This window comes from Ornithorhynchus anatinus, chromosome 2 (genome assembly GCF_004115215.2).
Source record: "Ornithorhynchus anatinus isolate Pmale09 chromosome 2, mOrnAna1.pri.v4, whole genome shotgun sequence".
In the NCBI taxonomy this organism is placed as follows: Eukaryota; Metazoa; Chordata; class Mammalia; order Monotremata; family Ornithorhynchidae; genus Ornithorhynchus; species Ornithorhynchus anatinus.
This window is the reverse complement of record NC_041729.1, coordinates 130,523,226-130,540,350: the sequence shown is the minus strand read 5'-3', so window position 1 is coordinate 130,540,350 and position 17,125 is coordinate 130,523,226. Positions and strand designations below refer to the sequence as shown.

The window sequence follows — 17,125 nt, the reverse complement described above, 5'->3', positions numbered from 1 at the left end:
AAGTATGAAATAAAATACCCTATTTTAATAAGCTTTAAAAAAATCTTAAACGCTGCACATTCAGATCTTCACATTGTTTGGGTTTAGCCCATCTAGTATTAGAGGTCAAATAACGAAAACATACAACCAGAAAATCACGCTTATTATTTTCAAAACAGTCATGACCGAAATGAACACATTACTTCAGACTTTCAAGTTCAGTCAAGCCAGGTAGAACCAATTTTATTGGAATCCAGCTTAGTTATGTAAGTTCTTTACCTTTCCAAAGAGTGACGTGTGAAGAAAGTTTTCTAAAATAACAATCTGACCATTATACACGCCTTTTTAAAAATTGTGAATAACGTGAGTGATTGATCTGTTCTCACTTCATAGGCTTAGCTTATTTTAAACTAAAAATATTATTTACTTAGGGAACGCTTTAAAACCTCTTTGCTGCAGAACAATCATGCTTCGCTTTTGCATCTGTAACCTGGGAGACTTTTCTAAAATGTCCTTCCGCACATTCCTCCCTACTTCTCAAGTCACTTCAGTTCTCTGGGCCCTCATCTGTAAAATGGGGATTGAGGCTGTGAGCCCCACATGGGACAGAGACTGTGTCCAACTAAGATTCACTTATATCCGCCCTGGTGCTTAGTACCGTGCCTGCACATAGTAAGTGCTTAAGCACTTAATAAATACCATTACTACCATTCATTCATTCATTCATTCAATCATATTTATTGAAAGCTTACTGTGTGCAGAGCACTGTACTAAGTGCTTGGAAAGTACAATTCGGCAACAGAGACAATCCCTACCCAACAATGGGCTCACAGTCTAGAAGGGGGAGAGAGACAACTAAACAAAACGAGTAGACAGGTATCACTATTGATGGCATTTGTTAAGTGCTTACTAAGTGCCGGGCACTGTACTAAGTGCTGGGGTAGATACAAGATAATTGGGTTGGAAACAGCCCCTGTCCCACATAGGGCTCACAGTCTTCATCCCCATTTTACAGATGAGGGAACTGAGGCCCAGAGAAGTGACTTGCCTAAGGTCACACAGCAGACAAATGGTAGAGTTGGGATTAGAACCCAAGTCTTTCTGACTCCCAGCCCCACACGCTAACCACTAGACCACACTGCTTCTCTTCTATTGCCACAATTACTATGGCTGCTGTTGTTACTCCTGCTAGACTGTAAGCTCCTCTAAGGCAGGGCTCCTGTCTACAGTTTCTGGTGGGACGTGGAAGAGGAGCAGCTCAGGTTGCTGCCATTTATAAGAGTCCATCTCAAGCTGGTGCAGGGGCTGATGGAGGCCCAGTGACATGTAGTTTGGGCAGCTTCTTTCCCACTTGGTGGGGTCCACTGACTGTTGCTCCAAAATGGAAAATCCTCAATCGAACATCAACATCAGTGCCCTTAACTCAACCTCCGGGCCATCCCCTTGCCACCAGGGCCTACGGTTAATGTGGAAAGGGAGAGGTCTGATGGCATAGACTCCCTTCATTTCTTTCGATTCAGCTCTCATGTGGAGACACGCAGGGAGAATACTGTGAGGGACTAATGTCTTCCCTTGGGCTGGAAGGCACTTGACAAAGGGATTTGGGACACTAAGTGGTCCAACCACTGGGACTCCCACCTGTTCTCTTTCCTGCTTTGTGGCAAATGCCTGCACCATCCAATGAGATGGCAGGCAAGCACAATGGGGAATCAGATCTTTCCAAGCCAGGGGCCTGGGACCTGGGACCTTTTGGCCATTCACAAAGAATATTTAGAGAGTCAGTATCTGCCCAGGGTCTCTGATGACGCTTTCTATTTTTGGTTAGCCATGTCTCTCTGGCTCCATCAAAATGGCAAGGACAGAAGAAGTGGTGGCATGCCCTTTGGCCTCCCAGACCACTGACTGGCCGAACCGCCCGGACGGCAATCTGTGCCACCCCACGCCATGTCATCCCGGGGTCTCCTTCCAGTCTACCTATCTCTTTCTTGGCGGGAGACACAGAAGGAGTGGCGACAGCAGCATGTCAGCACCTCCATGGAATTCGTAGAATGTTGGGAAGGCCGCAGCCACCATGGCCTCTGAGCCACGAAAACCCCGAAACCCCGTTCATCTAACCACAGCGCCCGACACCTCTCATTTAATATTCATCACTGCCCTCGGCTTTTACGTTCATTTTGTGTTTTTATCATTTTATTTCTCCTTATGTGCCCTTCGCCTGTCTCCTTAACCTCCCAATTTTTAAATTGGGAACTCCTTGAGGGCCAGGAACCCTATGTAATGCTCACCCACGTATTTTTTCCCAGTGCCTAGAACAGCGCTTTGCACACAGCAAGTGCTTAATAAATACTACTACTTCTTTCTGGATCACTGTTGACCGTTGTTGAAGGTTGACTGTTGAGTTTTGGAAACTGTTCTACCCTACTCTGGGCCGGCTTAACTTAGGGGCTTTTGGGGTTGCACCCAAAGCCTCAGATAAAGAAACAGTGTGCCTTAGTGGAAAGAATACACGCCTGGGAGTCGGAGGACTTGGGTTCTAATTCCAGCTCTGCCACTTGACTCTTGTGTGACCATGGGCAAATCACTAACTTCTCTGTGTCTCAGTTTCCTCAGCTTTAAATTGAGAATTGAATCTTCCTCCAAAACAGGAGTTAAATCCTCCTCCAAAAATGGGAATTAAATCGTCCTCCCTTTAATTTAGACTGTGAGCTTTATGGACTGGGACTGTGTCTAACCTGATGCTCTTGTCTCTACCCCGGCATTTAGAACAGTGCTTGACACATAATAAGCACTTAACTAATTCCACTGGAAAAAAAATAAGGGAGGGTGCGTGAGAGCCCGCAAAAATAAATCCTTAAATATATACCACAGGGGTGTACTCTGGTCCTCTCATTCATTCATTCATTCATTCATTCATTCATTCATTCATTCAATCAATAGTATTTATTGAGTGCTTACTGTGTACAGAGCACTGTACTAAGTCCTTAGGAAAGTACAATAATAAAGAGAGATAATCCCTGTCCACAATGAGCTCACAGCCTAGAGGATGACACAACTGGTCCTACGACTGGACCAGCCAGGTTAGAGGCAAGGAGCTGAGCCACAGAAGGACATGAGGGAGGCCAAGCAGTTGATTCCAAGAGAAACAAAATGAAGGCAGCTGTGAGGGTCACCGCTCCCATTTTGCAACCTTCTAGCCCTTGCCCTCTCTACCTAGCCAGGCCTGCAGTCATCTCGCCCTGGCTTGAGGACATTGTTCTTCCTAGAAACTAGGCCACCATGAGGGAGGTGTGTGCCCTGGGTATAAAGGCGGGGAAATGTATCGAGTTGGATTAGACTATCCCCGCCGGACAACCTGGGAAGCTAGGGAGCTGTGGACTGGATACCTACACTGGCCTACTGTATTACTGATTGAGCCTGGGGCGTGTGGCTCCCCGCCTATGCTCCGCCCAGGCCGGGACTCTGTCTCTGACGATGGGGGCACCAGGGCTCTGGGAAGAACTGTGTGCTAGTTGTCCTCATGGACACCGACCATCACAGTTCGGGACAGGACATCCTACACCCTGGCTGTCCTGTCCACTCTCTTTGCTTTGACCTTTCCGGAATGGCATCCTAATTTTCCCCTCAATGTGTTTCCCGTTTCCCACAGTTTCCTAACTTTGACTCCTCTCTGGATTGGGACCTGTGTGACCGGCCTTCCACTGCTGCTTCCCCAGGCAGGCTGGACACAACGGGGAGGACTCAGGAATGGGACCACTTTGAATCCTCAGCCGTTTCCTCCGCTCATATCAGACGTGCTAGCGGCCTTTCTCTTAGCTTATTCCCTGACCAACTCCCCTCCCTGGGGCTGGGGAAGCCTAGGAGCTGATGGTTGGATGTGGTTTGTTATCTCGAATGAAGGATGGTGGGGGGTGAGCAGCTGGTGCTGGATTCATTCTCCTCTAGCCGGCTAGGAGTGAAACTGCTCAATTATCTGGCTTGCCAGAGGAGGATTTGGAAAAGGAAGTCCAGTCAGACAGTTGATCCAACCTCTATGCAGGATCCCCGATGATTTGCAACCCAGCAGACTGGGAGCTTGTCTATGGGGACGCCACAAAATCTAAAAGCCCTGGAGTCCACAGGAAAATCAATCTGGCCCTGCTCTTTCAGTGTACAGCGGCCTTCCCCTCCTTCTCATATTGGGCGTACCTGAATAGTCAGAGTCTGTTTCTTTTTCTCACCTCAATTATAAACTTCCAGGCATTTAGTAAATACAGTGGTTTGTGTGGAATAAGCATTTTATAAGTGCTCACTTGGATGACAAAGTCCTAGAACAGTTATACGAGAATTACTCTATGCAGATGACTGCCCTAGAGGTACAAAATCATGAAGATGTGCGAATGATGGTAAACTGCTTCACCACATCAGCCAGGAGCTACAGGCTGACAAGAAGTCTAAAGAAAACAAAGGTGATGCATCACTCAGCACCAGGGAAGATATAGATACGACCAAAAATTCATATTCACAACACAGAGCTGAAAGCTGTGATAGACGAGCATTAGCACTTATGTATTTATCTGTAATTTTATTTATTTAAATTGATGTCTGTCTTTCCCCCTCTAGACTGTGAGCTCGTTGTGGGCAGGGCATGTCACTGTTTGTTGTTGTACTCTAGTATTCCAAGTGCTTAGTACAGTGCTTTGCACACAGTAAGCGCTTTAAAAGCGCTTAATAAATACGATTGAATGAATGAATGACAAGAAAAATCACCTTGAGAACATTCTCTATGTTCAACACACCAGGCTGGATAGTTTTCCTAAATATTTAATCCTCTGTTTTTCTCATCTACAGCCAAATTCATTCATCTACTTAATTAAGGCCTTTAAAGCCATCAAGAAAGTTGCTTCCAACATTTCCTATTAAAAGCTCTGCTTCCATCTCTTCCACAGAGTTATGCATTCTGCTGATCCTAAAAGCCACAATGCAAAATTCTTCTTTAAAATGATCAAAGTAAGTTTAATTTTTCTCTCAGCATGAACTACCCCTAGGAAATTCTAAATCAACCATATCCTCCAGCAAAATGAAGCTAGGATGTTGCTTTCCTTTCCTATATACAAGATAGAGAGATAAACGATATAATGAACAATGAGATATAAAAACTTCTCCTCTCAAAAATTGGCTTTGGACCAGCTAATACTGTTTATAAACTATTCTTCCAACTACCTCACTAGCCCTGACCTCCTTCCTTTGCTGTAATCTTATACTTCCTCCTGCCTCCAGGCCACCTCCACATGGATATCCTGCTGATACATCAAGCTCAACCTGTCAAAAAGCAAATTCTTGATCTTTCCTCCCAAATCCTCTCCTTTACCTAACTTTCCCATCACTTTTGATAACAACACCTTCCTCCCTATCTTTCAAGCCCATAACCTTGAGGTTGTCTTTGACTCCTTCTTCTCTTTCAATCTCCATATTCAGTCTGTTGCAAAATCCCATTGATTCTTCCACACAATATTTCCAGAATCTGTTTCTTCCTTTTCGTCCCATTCGTCAACATGCCGTTCTGGGCACTGTCATACCCTGGCTTGATTACAGCATCAGTTTCCGATTTGAAACCTGCCTCCAGTTCTGCAGTCTGGATCATTTTTCTAAAATGCACACATCACCTCCTTCCTCCAAATCCTCCAATGGTTGTTTATTCATCTCCATATGAAGCAGAATCTCCAGGTCATTGCCATTTAACCACTCAATTAACTTGGTCTCTTCTACTTATCCATGCTCTTCCTGGGCTACATCCCAGGTCAGATGCTTCACTCTGCTTAAATGAAGCTACTCACTGTGTCTTCATCTTGCTGTCTCTTTTGCCACCGACTTCTAATTCAAGGCCCCCCTGCTGACTGGAAGTCCCTTCAATATCACATCTGACAGATCACTACTCTTCAAAGCCCTTGTGAAATCACATCTCTTCCAGGGGCCCTTCCCTGATTAATCTCTCATCCACTTGCTTTAGTATTCCCCCCACTGCAACTGTTAGCCTTTTCACACCACCTAAGCACTTAAGTACTTCTACAACCCCTGTAGCACTTACGTGTATATCAACCAATGATATTTATTCAGCCCTTACAGTGTACAGATGGGCAGTGAACATGTCTAACCACTCGTTATATTGTACACTGTATACTGTCATATTATAATGTATATTAATTCATTATTCAATCCTATTTATTGAGCACTTACTGTGTACAGAACACTGTACTAAACACTTGGAAAGTACAAGTTGGTAACAAATAGAGAAAAGCCCTTCCCAACATCAGGCTCACAGTTTAGAAGTGGGGAGACAGACATCAAAACAAGTAAATAGGCAGTAACAGCATCAATATAAACAGAATTATGGATACATACACATATTTAATGAAAAAATCGAATTATAAATATTTACATATATACACAAGTGCTGTGGGGAGGGGAAGGAGGTAGAGCAGAGGGAGGAAGTCAGGGTCAAGGGGAGGGGAGGAGGAGCAGAGGAAAAGGGAGGGTTAGTTTGGGAAGGTCTCCTGGAGGAGGTGAGATTTCAGTAGGGCTTTGAAGAGGGTAAGTGTGCTAGTTTGACGGATGTGAGGAGGGAGGACAGTCCAGGCCAGAGGTAGGGCGTGGGCCGGGGTCGACCGGGACAGGTGAGAATGAGGCACAGTGAGAAGGTTAGCACCAGAGGAATGTAGTGTGTGGGCTGGACTGTAGAAGGAGAGAAAGGAGGTGAGGTAGGAGAGGGCAAGGTGATGGAGAGGTTTGAAGGCAACAGTGAGGAGTTTTTCTGCATGAGACGGTTGATAGGCAACCACTGGAGGTTTTTGAGAAGGGGGGTGACATGCCCAGAGCTTTTCTGCAGAAAGATAATCCTGGCAGCAGAGTGAAGTATACACTGCAGCTGGGAGAGTAAGGAGGTTGGGAGATCAGAAAAGATCATGATGCAGTAATCCAGTTGGGATTATTGAATGGAGAGGAAAGGGCGGATCTTGGCGATGTTGTGTAGGTAAGACCGGCAGGTTTTGGTGATGGATTGGATATGTGGGGTGAGTGAGAAAGCGGAATCAGGGATGACCCCAGAGTTGCAGGCTTGTGAGACGGGAAGGATGATAGTGTCTTCCACAGTGACGGGAAAGTCAGGGAGAGAACAGGTTTTGGGAGGGAAGATAAGGAGCTCAGTCTTGGACATGTTGAGTTTTAGGTGGTGGGGGGACATCCAGGTGGAGATGTCCTGAAGGCAGGAGGAGATGCAGGTCTGGAGGGAGGGAGAGAGAACAGGGGAGGAGACGTAGATTTGGGTATCATCTGCACAGAGATGATAGTTGAAGCCAAGGGAGAGAATGAATTCATCAAGGGAGTGAGTACAGATGGAGAGTAGGAGACCAAGAACTGACCCTTGAGGGACCCCTACAATAGGGGAAGGAAAGGGGAGGAGGAGCCTGCATAGGAGACTGAGAATGAACGGCCAGAGAGATAAGAACCAGGAGAGGATGGAGTCAGTGAAGCCACGGTTGGATAACGTGTTGAGGAGAAGGGGATGGTCCACAGTGTCAGAGGAAAGTGAGAGGTCGAGAAGGGTTAGGATAGAGTAGAAGCCATTGGATTTGGCAAGAAAGAGGTTACTGGTGACCTTTCAGAGGGCAGTTTCAGTGCAGTGGAGGGGACGGAAGCTAGATTGGAGGGGTCCAGGAGAGAGTTGGAGTTGAGGAATTAGAGGGAGCGAGTGTAGATGACTTGCTCCAGGAGTTTGGAAAGGAAAGGTAGGAAGAAGAGGGGGTAATAACTAGAGGGGGCTGTGGGATCAAGGGAGGGCTGTGGGGTCAAGCGCTTATTACGGTCTTCTGCACCCAGTAAGCGCTCAATAAATACAACTGATTAATTGATTGACTGATAGTGATAGCCTGCAGAACACAGTACTAAAGTGCCTGGGAGAGTAATTACTCAATAGTATTTATTGAGTGCTTACTGTGTGTAAAGCACTCTACTAAGTGCTTGGGAGAGTACAAAACAGCAAAGCTGGTAGAAACATTCCCAACTCACAAAAAGCATATGGTCTACGGAAGGAGCTCATAGTGTGTACATATCTTAGAGACTCAATTACTTCTTTCAATCTTTTAATGTCTGTCTCTTTGTTGACTGTAAGCTCCAAATGTGAAGGGATTATGTCTCTCTACTCTACTGGCAGCGTGGCTCAGTGGAAAGAGCACAGGCTTTGGAGTCAGAGGTCATGGGTTCAAATCCCGGCTCGGCCGCTTGTCAGCTGTGTGACTTTGGGCAAGTCACTTAACTTCTCGGTGCCTCAGTTACCTCATCTGTAAAATGAGGATTAAGACTGTGAGCCCCACGTGGGACAACATGATTCCCCTGTGTCTACCCCAGCACTTAGAACAGTGCTCGGCACATAGTAAGTGCTTAACAAATACCAACATTATTATATTTACTGAGTACTTACTTTGTGCAGAGCATTGTACTAAGTGCTTGGGAGGGTACAGTACAACAATATAACAGACATAGTTTTCTCTTTATCAGATCTATAAAATAAACCTATTGCCATTATTCAATCTAAACTGAGAATCAGTAAATCAGCAACCGATTAAAAAAAAAAAACTTTGATGTCCATTATTCTGTTACTGTTGAAGAATCTGTGCTCTGCTATTGATCTTTCAAATCTGTGCTCTGCTACTGATCTCTCAAATTGCAGTATAAAAAGAATAAACTTTAAAGTAAAGGATATGTTTTTCCTGGTCTTGAAATTAAATCTAGAGGAACTTCAATTTAAGAATGTGTCAAATATTTGTGAATAAAATGAAATGGAGATAATTTTGCACTGGAGAAGGAGTGGCTGAGGGAAGTGCATATGAAGCTGGGAGTCAGAGACACTGGGTTCCAAATCTTACTCTGCATTATGCTTGTTATGTGACCTTAGGCAAATCACTTCATTTCTCTGTGCCTCAGTTGTCTCATCTGTAAAATGGAGAGTAAAACCTCATCTCTCCTTCTTAGACTGTGAGGCCCGTTTGTGACAGGAACTGTGTCCCAGCTTATTCATTCATTCAATCAATCAATTGTATTTATGAGCACTCACTAGGTGCACAGCACTGTACTAAGCACTTGGAATGCACAATTCAACAACAGATAGAGACAATCCCTGCCCAACAACGGGCTCACAGTCTAAACACCTAATTATCTTGTATCTACCCCAGTATTTAGAACAGTGCTTGGCACATATCAAGTGCTTAATGAGTACCATAATTATTAATTATTATTCTTGTAAGTGATGTCAATCTAACAGAATCATTAAGCACAGAGATTTAAGGGAAAAGAAACCCAACAATCTACTAAAGGTCACATTAATTGTGTTATGAAGAAAACAAAAAAAATGAAAAGAAAACCACCATAACAAACTGTCTCCATAATCTAGTAGTTTATGAAGTCCTACCCCTTTCATGAAACCATTATCAACCAGAGGAAACAATTTTCCTTTGATTTTACCTCTTCAGACAAGTATTTCCAAATTTCATAGAGCAAACCACTAAGTGCACTTACCCACTGCTTTCAAAAAATGTAATCCTTGCATGGATTCATTTTACTTATTTGCCAGTATATTCTTATAGTACAACCTTATCATACAATAACAGGCCACAGACATGATTCAATTATATAGAAACTCAGATATTTTGGAAAAAGATAATACGTGGCTGTTGGGTTATCCTCCAGATGCTTACAAACACTTACATTTACTGCTAATTTTACCTTCTAGCAATTTACCAGCTAAAACCTCAATGAAATTAAATGAAAGTAAAGACGGGAGGAAAGAAGATATCTGGGAGTGATGTGTTACAGGGATAATGTGTTAGGGCGTGGAGGAAGTGAGAAGAGAAGCTATTCAGTTCAGTCCATGATCTGGCATCCAAACGAACTGGTTGAGAGACAGAGAAAAAGTAACAGAAGGCACAGCAGCATGGATTTGTTTTCAGAGACCAGTTAGGGAAGAAAAAAGATGGAAAGATGCAAAGGGGATTGTGGGAAACAATGCTTTTCAGGATATGTGGTTAGAGTGTGTTATAAAGGCTAAAAATTGTTAAAATATCCCTAGCCCCGCCCTTTGAACTTTCAAGGGTACAGAAGCAGGAGGGTTGACTCTCCACCTAATCCCTTGACTGCCTCTTAAGCATCAAACAGACTTTCCCTTATTTATTCACTACCTGCTTAATGGCCTCTCCAAGCAAGAAATCGGCGAGATTCCTCCTGGAGGCACTGAGATGAAGAGGTATGTGCCTACTGTCCGTCCCAATGGCTCAATAAAGTGCTCTGCACTTAATAAGCACTCATTAAATACTATTGATTGACTGGAGGGTGATCAACATCTATTTGTGCTAATCGCTACCTTCAGGAGGTGGGCCGAATGAGAAGAAGGGGAGGGAAACTAAAACATCTAGGATTTTAGAGGGCACTCCTGGGGATATGCAGGCCCCTCTTTCTTGCTGCCATGTTTCTTAGAATTTAAAGGGTAGGTGCCCCTACCAGCATCAGATTTGGAGATACCAGCTAACTTCTGGTGGCTGTTTTGAGAAGAACACCATCTTTCTAGTTCCCAGACTGTGGTTATGATAATAACATCAAGAAGGGTGGTGATTTAGAGGTCGGACGAGGCATCCGGAAACCCGGAGCCTTGGTCTTAATAATAATAACTGTGGTATCGGTTAGGTGCCAGGCACTGTACTAAGCAATGGGGTAGGTACAAGCAAATCGGGTTGGATACAGCCCCTGTCCCACATGGGGCTCAAAGTCTTAATCCCCATTTTACAGATGAGGGAAATGAGGCACAGAGAAGTTAAGGGATTTGCCCAAGGTGATGGAATGGGGATTAGAACCCAGGTCCTTTGACTCCCAGGCCTGTGCTCTTTCCACTAGGCCACACTGCTAGTCCCTTGCTCTTCTCTATGGACTGTTACATTGTACTCTCCCAAGAGTTTATTTAATAAAGTCCTCTGCACACTGTAAGAACTTAATAAATACAATTGATTGACTGATTTCAGCCCCTGAATTAATCCAGCCCTGACATCAGAAGGAAGAGGGATTATGATTGTCTTGTACTTACTGCAATGTTTAGCACAGATTTTATCATATGGTAGGCATTTTTTAAAATAATAAAATCATCATTATATTATTTAAGGCTTTGTGAAATCCTAGGGAAAAATCATTGCTCACTGAAGCAATATTTACCTAGAAAAGCATCCATTTTTATAATTGTTTAGAAATGGGTAGACTGTTTATTGTTATCATTACTTCCATATTTAATAACTTTAGTTTATCAAATGAACAGTTTCTCAAAAGAACAATGCTATACTATCTCATTTAGCTTATTCTGATAGGAAAACAGAAGCAGCATGGTGTAGTGGATAGAGCACGGGCCTGGGAGTCAGAAGGTCATGGGTTCTAATCCCAGATCTGCCACTTCTCTACTGTGACCTTGGGCAAGTCACTTCACTCCTCTGTGCCTCAGTTACCTCGACTGTTAAATGGGGATTGAGACTGTGAGCCCCATGTGGGACAGAGACTGTTACCAACCCGATTTGCTTATATCCACCCAAGACTTAGTACAATGCCTAGCACAGAGTAAGCGCTTAACAAATACCACAATTATTATTATTATTATTGTTGTTAGTATTATTTTACCTGTGCTTTAGCCGTCTTTTGGCTGTAGTGGGTACATTAGCACCGTAGCCATAAGAGAAGAGAACTCTTTCCGCCTCAACTTCATTTTCCACTGTAAAGTAATAAAACATTTTTATACTGTCAGAATATCAGTTCTCAAAAAAAAGAAGAAATAGAGAAAATAGTCCATAATTCAGTCACAACCCCCCTCCCCCCATCCCGATATGATGAGGGTAAGTAGGTAATTCCAAACAGCCTTACTGTAAATAAGGCTTGCTCCTGTCAGTATGTTGCCCAATTTTGTTTTAAATGCCTTAGGCAATATCATCGCATGGTTTATCTACAATTAACCACAAATACTACATTGGTTGGGTTCTCCTGAATGATTTATTATCACAGACCTTTAGCACACAAATTAGGCAGTCAAATAGGATGGCCAAATAATGAAATGCAGTGATCATGTCATTGAAATATGAGAAATGAGTAATTTCCATTTCTAAAAATGAACACTTATGGTTTCTTCAGTAGGTCAGCATTGCTGGAACACGCTGTAGCATAATTATATGCTTTAAACAGAACACTAAATGAACAAAATGTACGGGGCAAAGTACTTACTGGCAGCAACCTCTCAAACCTTACTGACTAAAAGAAGAGGTCTGTACTCTATCCGTAAGGTTTGCTATTACTGGCGGAGAACGCCAGTCTGTATTTCCTTAACCATGTTGGGGTTTAAAGGTCATGTGGTCAAAAGCTTTATAAAAGTTGTCCCATTAAAATGTTAATAGGCTTGTTTCATTTCTGAAAAATAGATTTTAGGCGAATCGGTAGTTTATTTGGCTGGCACTGATGGTGACTCCAGGTTTTTCCCCAGTTTAATAACACCAACATTACCTTATCTAGATTAAATCCCAACCAGTTGACTTTCATCATGTTGCTGATAAACTGTGAAGCTAGAATTTTGATAAAATAATACCAAAAGATCAATCAAGATGCATCAATTTACTCTGATGGTGAGAGTGACAAATTGGAAAGCGCTAGCATGCCAACCTGATTTGTTCCTATAAAATGTATGGACTTTTGGCTGCATTTATATTTATCTGTAAAATAAAGATGGTTGCTCAATCCGGTCATAGCTGAGATTACGAAACAATACTAATTTTGTTCAGAGTGATGCACATAGCTGTTTTAATGTTTATACACGGAAATATGCTGAAATTAAAATATGGTATTTTAATTTTATTATTAAAAGTACTTACGTACATATCGGTAATTTTTTTACATTAATGTCTGTCTCCCCCTCTAGACTGTAAACTCACTGTGGGCAGGGACTGTGCCTACCAACTCTGTTATACTGTATTTTCCCAACAACTTAGTACAGTTCTCTGCACATGTAAGTGCTCAATAATCATGAATGATTGATTAGATACACTCATTTGTGAGATGGGGCCACCTTGCTTACAGATATACCTAGAAAGATGCACTAAAGACTTTCACTGGTCCAGTTATTCACTCAGAACAAAGGAACTCTGGCCAGACTCCTAAAGGGCCTGTGGTCTTTGAAGAACTGTAAAACTCTCACTGAACATGTTTGCTAACGGACGATATTTTAAACAGAGATACGACTGAAGAGAATGCCAAAAGGAAATTCAAATGGAGATTGAAAATCAAAACTAAAATCTACATTAGAAAACAGCCAAGTGATCACTAACGGCCTCTCCTTTGGCCTACCTTTCCACAGCTTTTTGGATGATAAGGTGACTTCTTATCGGGTGGAAACTGCTTCTGAGAGTCAAAAGAAGACACACTCCACTGAACCAGAGCCCAGAAACACAAGGAATTTTGTCTTCTACCCCGGGTCTTCCCTGCTGCCTATCCCCATCCAAGACACCTCTGGGTGCTTTTTTCATCCAGACCCAGTAATTTGCTGCTACAAAAGCCAGGCAGGCTCTTTACTTTCTAGGAAATAGCATTCATCCAAGACTGGCCATCATCCAGAACAGTCTAACACTTTGAAAATTCACTTTTCTATTCCGCACCATTTAAGTACTGAATACTTCTTAATTTCAGGGTCATTCTGGGTTTCAGAGTTAAGTAGTATTTCTAGTACTTCTATAATATGATGTAGCTTTATTGATGGAAGGTGCAGCATGGCGCAGTGGAAAGAGCCTGGTCTTGGGAGTCAGAGGTCATGGGTTCGACTCTCGGCTCTGCCACTTGTCAGCTGTGTGACTGTGGGCAAGTCACTTCACTTCTCTGGGCCTCAGTTACCTCATCTGTAAAATGGAGATTAACTGTGAGCCTCCCGTGGGACAACCTCATGACCCTGTATCTCCCCCAGCGCTTAGAACAGTGCTCTGCACATAGTAAGCGCTTAACAAATACCAACATTCTTCTTCTTTAATATCGCCAAGATCCGCCCTTTCCTCTCCACCCAAACGGCTACCTTACTGTTTCGGATTCTCGTTATATCCCGGCTAGACTACTGTGTCAGCCTTCTCTCTGACCTCCCTTCCTCCTCTCTCGCCCCGTTCCAGTCTATTCTTCACTCTGCTGCCCGGCTCATCTTCCCGCAGAAACGATCTGGGCATGTCACTCCCCTTCTTAAACAACTCCAGTGGTTGCCTATCAACCTCCACTCCAAACAAAAACTCCTCACTCTAGGCTTCAAGGCTCTCCATCACCTTGCCCCTTCCTACCTCTCCTCCCTTCTCTCTTTCTACCGCCCACCCCGCACGCTCCACTCCTCCGCCGCCCACCTCCTCACCGTCCCTCGGTTTCGCCTATCCCGCCGTGGACCCCTGGGCCACGTCCTCCCGCGGTCCTAGAACGCCCTCCCTCCTCACCTCCGCCAAACTGATTCTCTTCCCCTCTTCAAAACCGTACTTAAAACTCACCTCCTCCAAGAGGCCTTCCCAGACTGAGCTTCTCTTCTCCCTCTACTCCCTCTACCACCCCCCCTTCACCTCTCTGCAGCTAAACCCTCTTTTCCCCCTTTCCCTCTGCTCCTCCCCCTCTCCCTTCCCATCCCCTCAGCACTGTACTCGTCCGCTCAACTGTATATATTTCCATTACCCTATTTATTTTGTTAATTAATTGTACATTGCCTTGATTCTATTTAGTTGCCATTGTTTTTATGAGATGTTCTTCCCCTTGACTCTATTTATTGCCATTGTTCTTGTCTGTCCGTCTCACCCGATTAGACTGTAAGCCCGTCAAACGGCAGGGACTGTCTCTATCTGTTGCCGACTTGTTCATTCCAGGCGCTTAGTACAGTGCTCTGCACATAGTAAGCGCTCAATAAATACTATTGAATGAATGAATGAATGAATAGGGAGAATCTAGGCTTCTTTAACTGAGATGGTAATGCTCACACTTCTCTACCAAGGTTTGAGACACTGTAGGCCCTCATAGAGCTATAAAATGCTGCTCAATTGCTCAAAATGTAGGGTGTTTTTTTCCCCAACCGAATCTAGAAAGGTGTCTGCAATCTCGTTTTTCAGATGTAGATTTTGCCTTCCTCATCCCTATCTATAACCACGCAATATGTTTGATGAAACCTTATGCCTAGTCATATAAAAATTTCAGTTGGTGCAGAATATAGTCACTTAACTGCTAATGGAACTGAAAGAAGTACATTATAACAGTATAGTGGAAACTGTAGTGGTTACTTCTCTGCTTCCAAGTGCAATTTAAAGTGTTGACTTTAATATATAATGACCTAGATGGATTGCTTACTGGTTACTTTAAAGATTGCTTTTTTCTTTGTACACTCCCAGAGCAGGGAAGATTAGCTGGTACATTTTTGCTAATAATTCACAGATTTACACTGAGGAAAGGATGTTTTCTGTTCACATCTCTGGAATTTCCTGCAGGCCCCAGTTTATAACGTCCAACTCACACACACGGCCTTAACAAGATGGCTTACTGTTAAAGCTTCTGATGTTATAATGTTTTTTATTCTGGAGTTTTCTCACAGTAGCTGCTAATTATTTTAATTTGTTGTCTTTTCACTGCACATCTGACGTGGCACTTTTATAGAAAAGGGCACTCTTTGAAAAATGTAAAAAAAATTACTCGGCTTTTAAATCACAAACCCCAAACAGAAATTATATGACAATACATGAAAACATTGAGGTTAGAAACTCCATGAGCCTTCGGGTAATTGTGTATTCTTGGCACAGTGGAGCAGGAAGATTTAAATGGTAATTTCCATTTTGTGAATACACTCTTGGGTGGCATCAGAAAAGTACTCACCATCCTATGCTTCAATTCATTCATATCTAAATGGGCATGGTCAAATGGTATAGGAGGCAATGGTACTTAGTGGAAAGAGCTCGGGCCAGAGGTAGACCTGGAGTCCAGTCTTGGCTCTACCATGTCCTTTTTGTATGACCTTAGGCAACTCCCCCCCATCTCCTCATAGGTTCTCAGTGCACTCCATCAGCAGGAGAGGAGAGAGGACGCTTTCAAAGCTGCAGACCAAGTATTCTGAAAATCAGGGAGTGGACAAGTGAAAACAGATTCTGAAAACTACCTCTTTGCCTAGAGGCGTCAATAAAATGGATCTTGAGGAATAGGGCAATCCATTTGTTTGCCTAATGCCCTAAGGGATCACATTTGCAGAGGCAAACTCTGTGTATCTTTTATCTATATTATACCCAAGAGGTTGACATAAGGTAATTTGAAGGGAAAACCCCCCCAAAAATTGGGAGGGCAGAACAAACATTCTAAAGGCATGACTGAAGCCCAGTCTTTTACATTTGAAGACAGCAGCGGTCTTCTGGGAGGTAAGAAAGGCAGGCGGATGGGCCTTGTGAACAGGAAATAAGAGAGGGTTTACTCCTCTTCCACAGACTCCTCAGGAAGACATACTAAGTTAGTCTTAAGAGCACTGTCAGGTTTCACGAGTGGCAAACAAAGGATTGCAGGAAGGGCTTATCTCATATGTCCGCAACATTGACTAAAATGACAGTCACACATTCTTCTTTGTGGACACTTGTGCACATGAGGATAGGATCTCACCAATGATCCATCGTATTTATTGAGTTTTTACTGTGTGCAGAGTATACTATATACTAAGCACTTGGGAGAGTACAATATAACAGAGTTGGTAGATATATTCCCTGTCCACAAAGACCTTAGAGTCTAGAGGGGGAGACAGACATGAATGTAAATTAAAAAATGAATTATGGATATGTTCATAAGTGCTGTGAGGCTGACGATGGGATGAATACCCCAACAGTGATATCATTAAAAGACAAAAGCTTATATATAGCACCATATATATATTGAGGATGCTAAAGGTAACACTCCATATATGCAGGGCCTGAGCATTATTTCAGGTCTGTGATGATAATAGTGACAATCATCTGACCTAGGCAAGCCCAACCTTGGAGGTGAAACTGGGCCCAAGGTCACTATTAGGCTGCAATTATAATTTAAGCTTGTGGCTTTATTTCATATCACAGGTCTATAAAAAGCATAAGAG

The 17,125-nt window shown here is 43.2% G+C and overlaps 1 protein-coding gene across 5 annotated transcripts in view; it reads right to left on the bottom strand.

The window, feature by feature from the left end:
• PIBF1 (progesterone immunomodulatory binding factor 1) overlaps positions 1–17,125 on the bottom strand; it is a 280,353-nt gene that overhangs the window by 91,520 nt on the left and 171,708 nt on the right. For all 5 annotated transcript variants that reach the window (XR_003756003.2, XM_029055569.2, XM_029055543.2 and 2 more), the window contains exon 13: positions 11,659–11,749. Coding sequence is in view for 4 of the 5 variants with exons in the window: in XM_029055569.2 (XP_028911402.1) it covers positions 11,659–11,749 (91 nt within the window). In the remaining variant the exon portion in view is untranslated. The remainder of the gene's footprint in view (positions 1–11,658; positions 11,750–17,125) is intronic.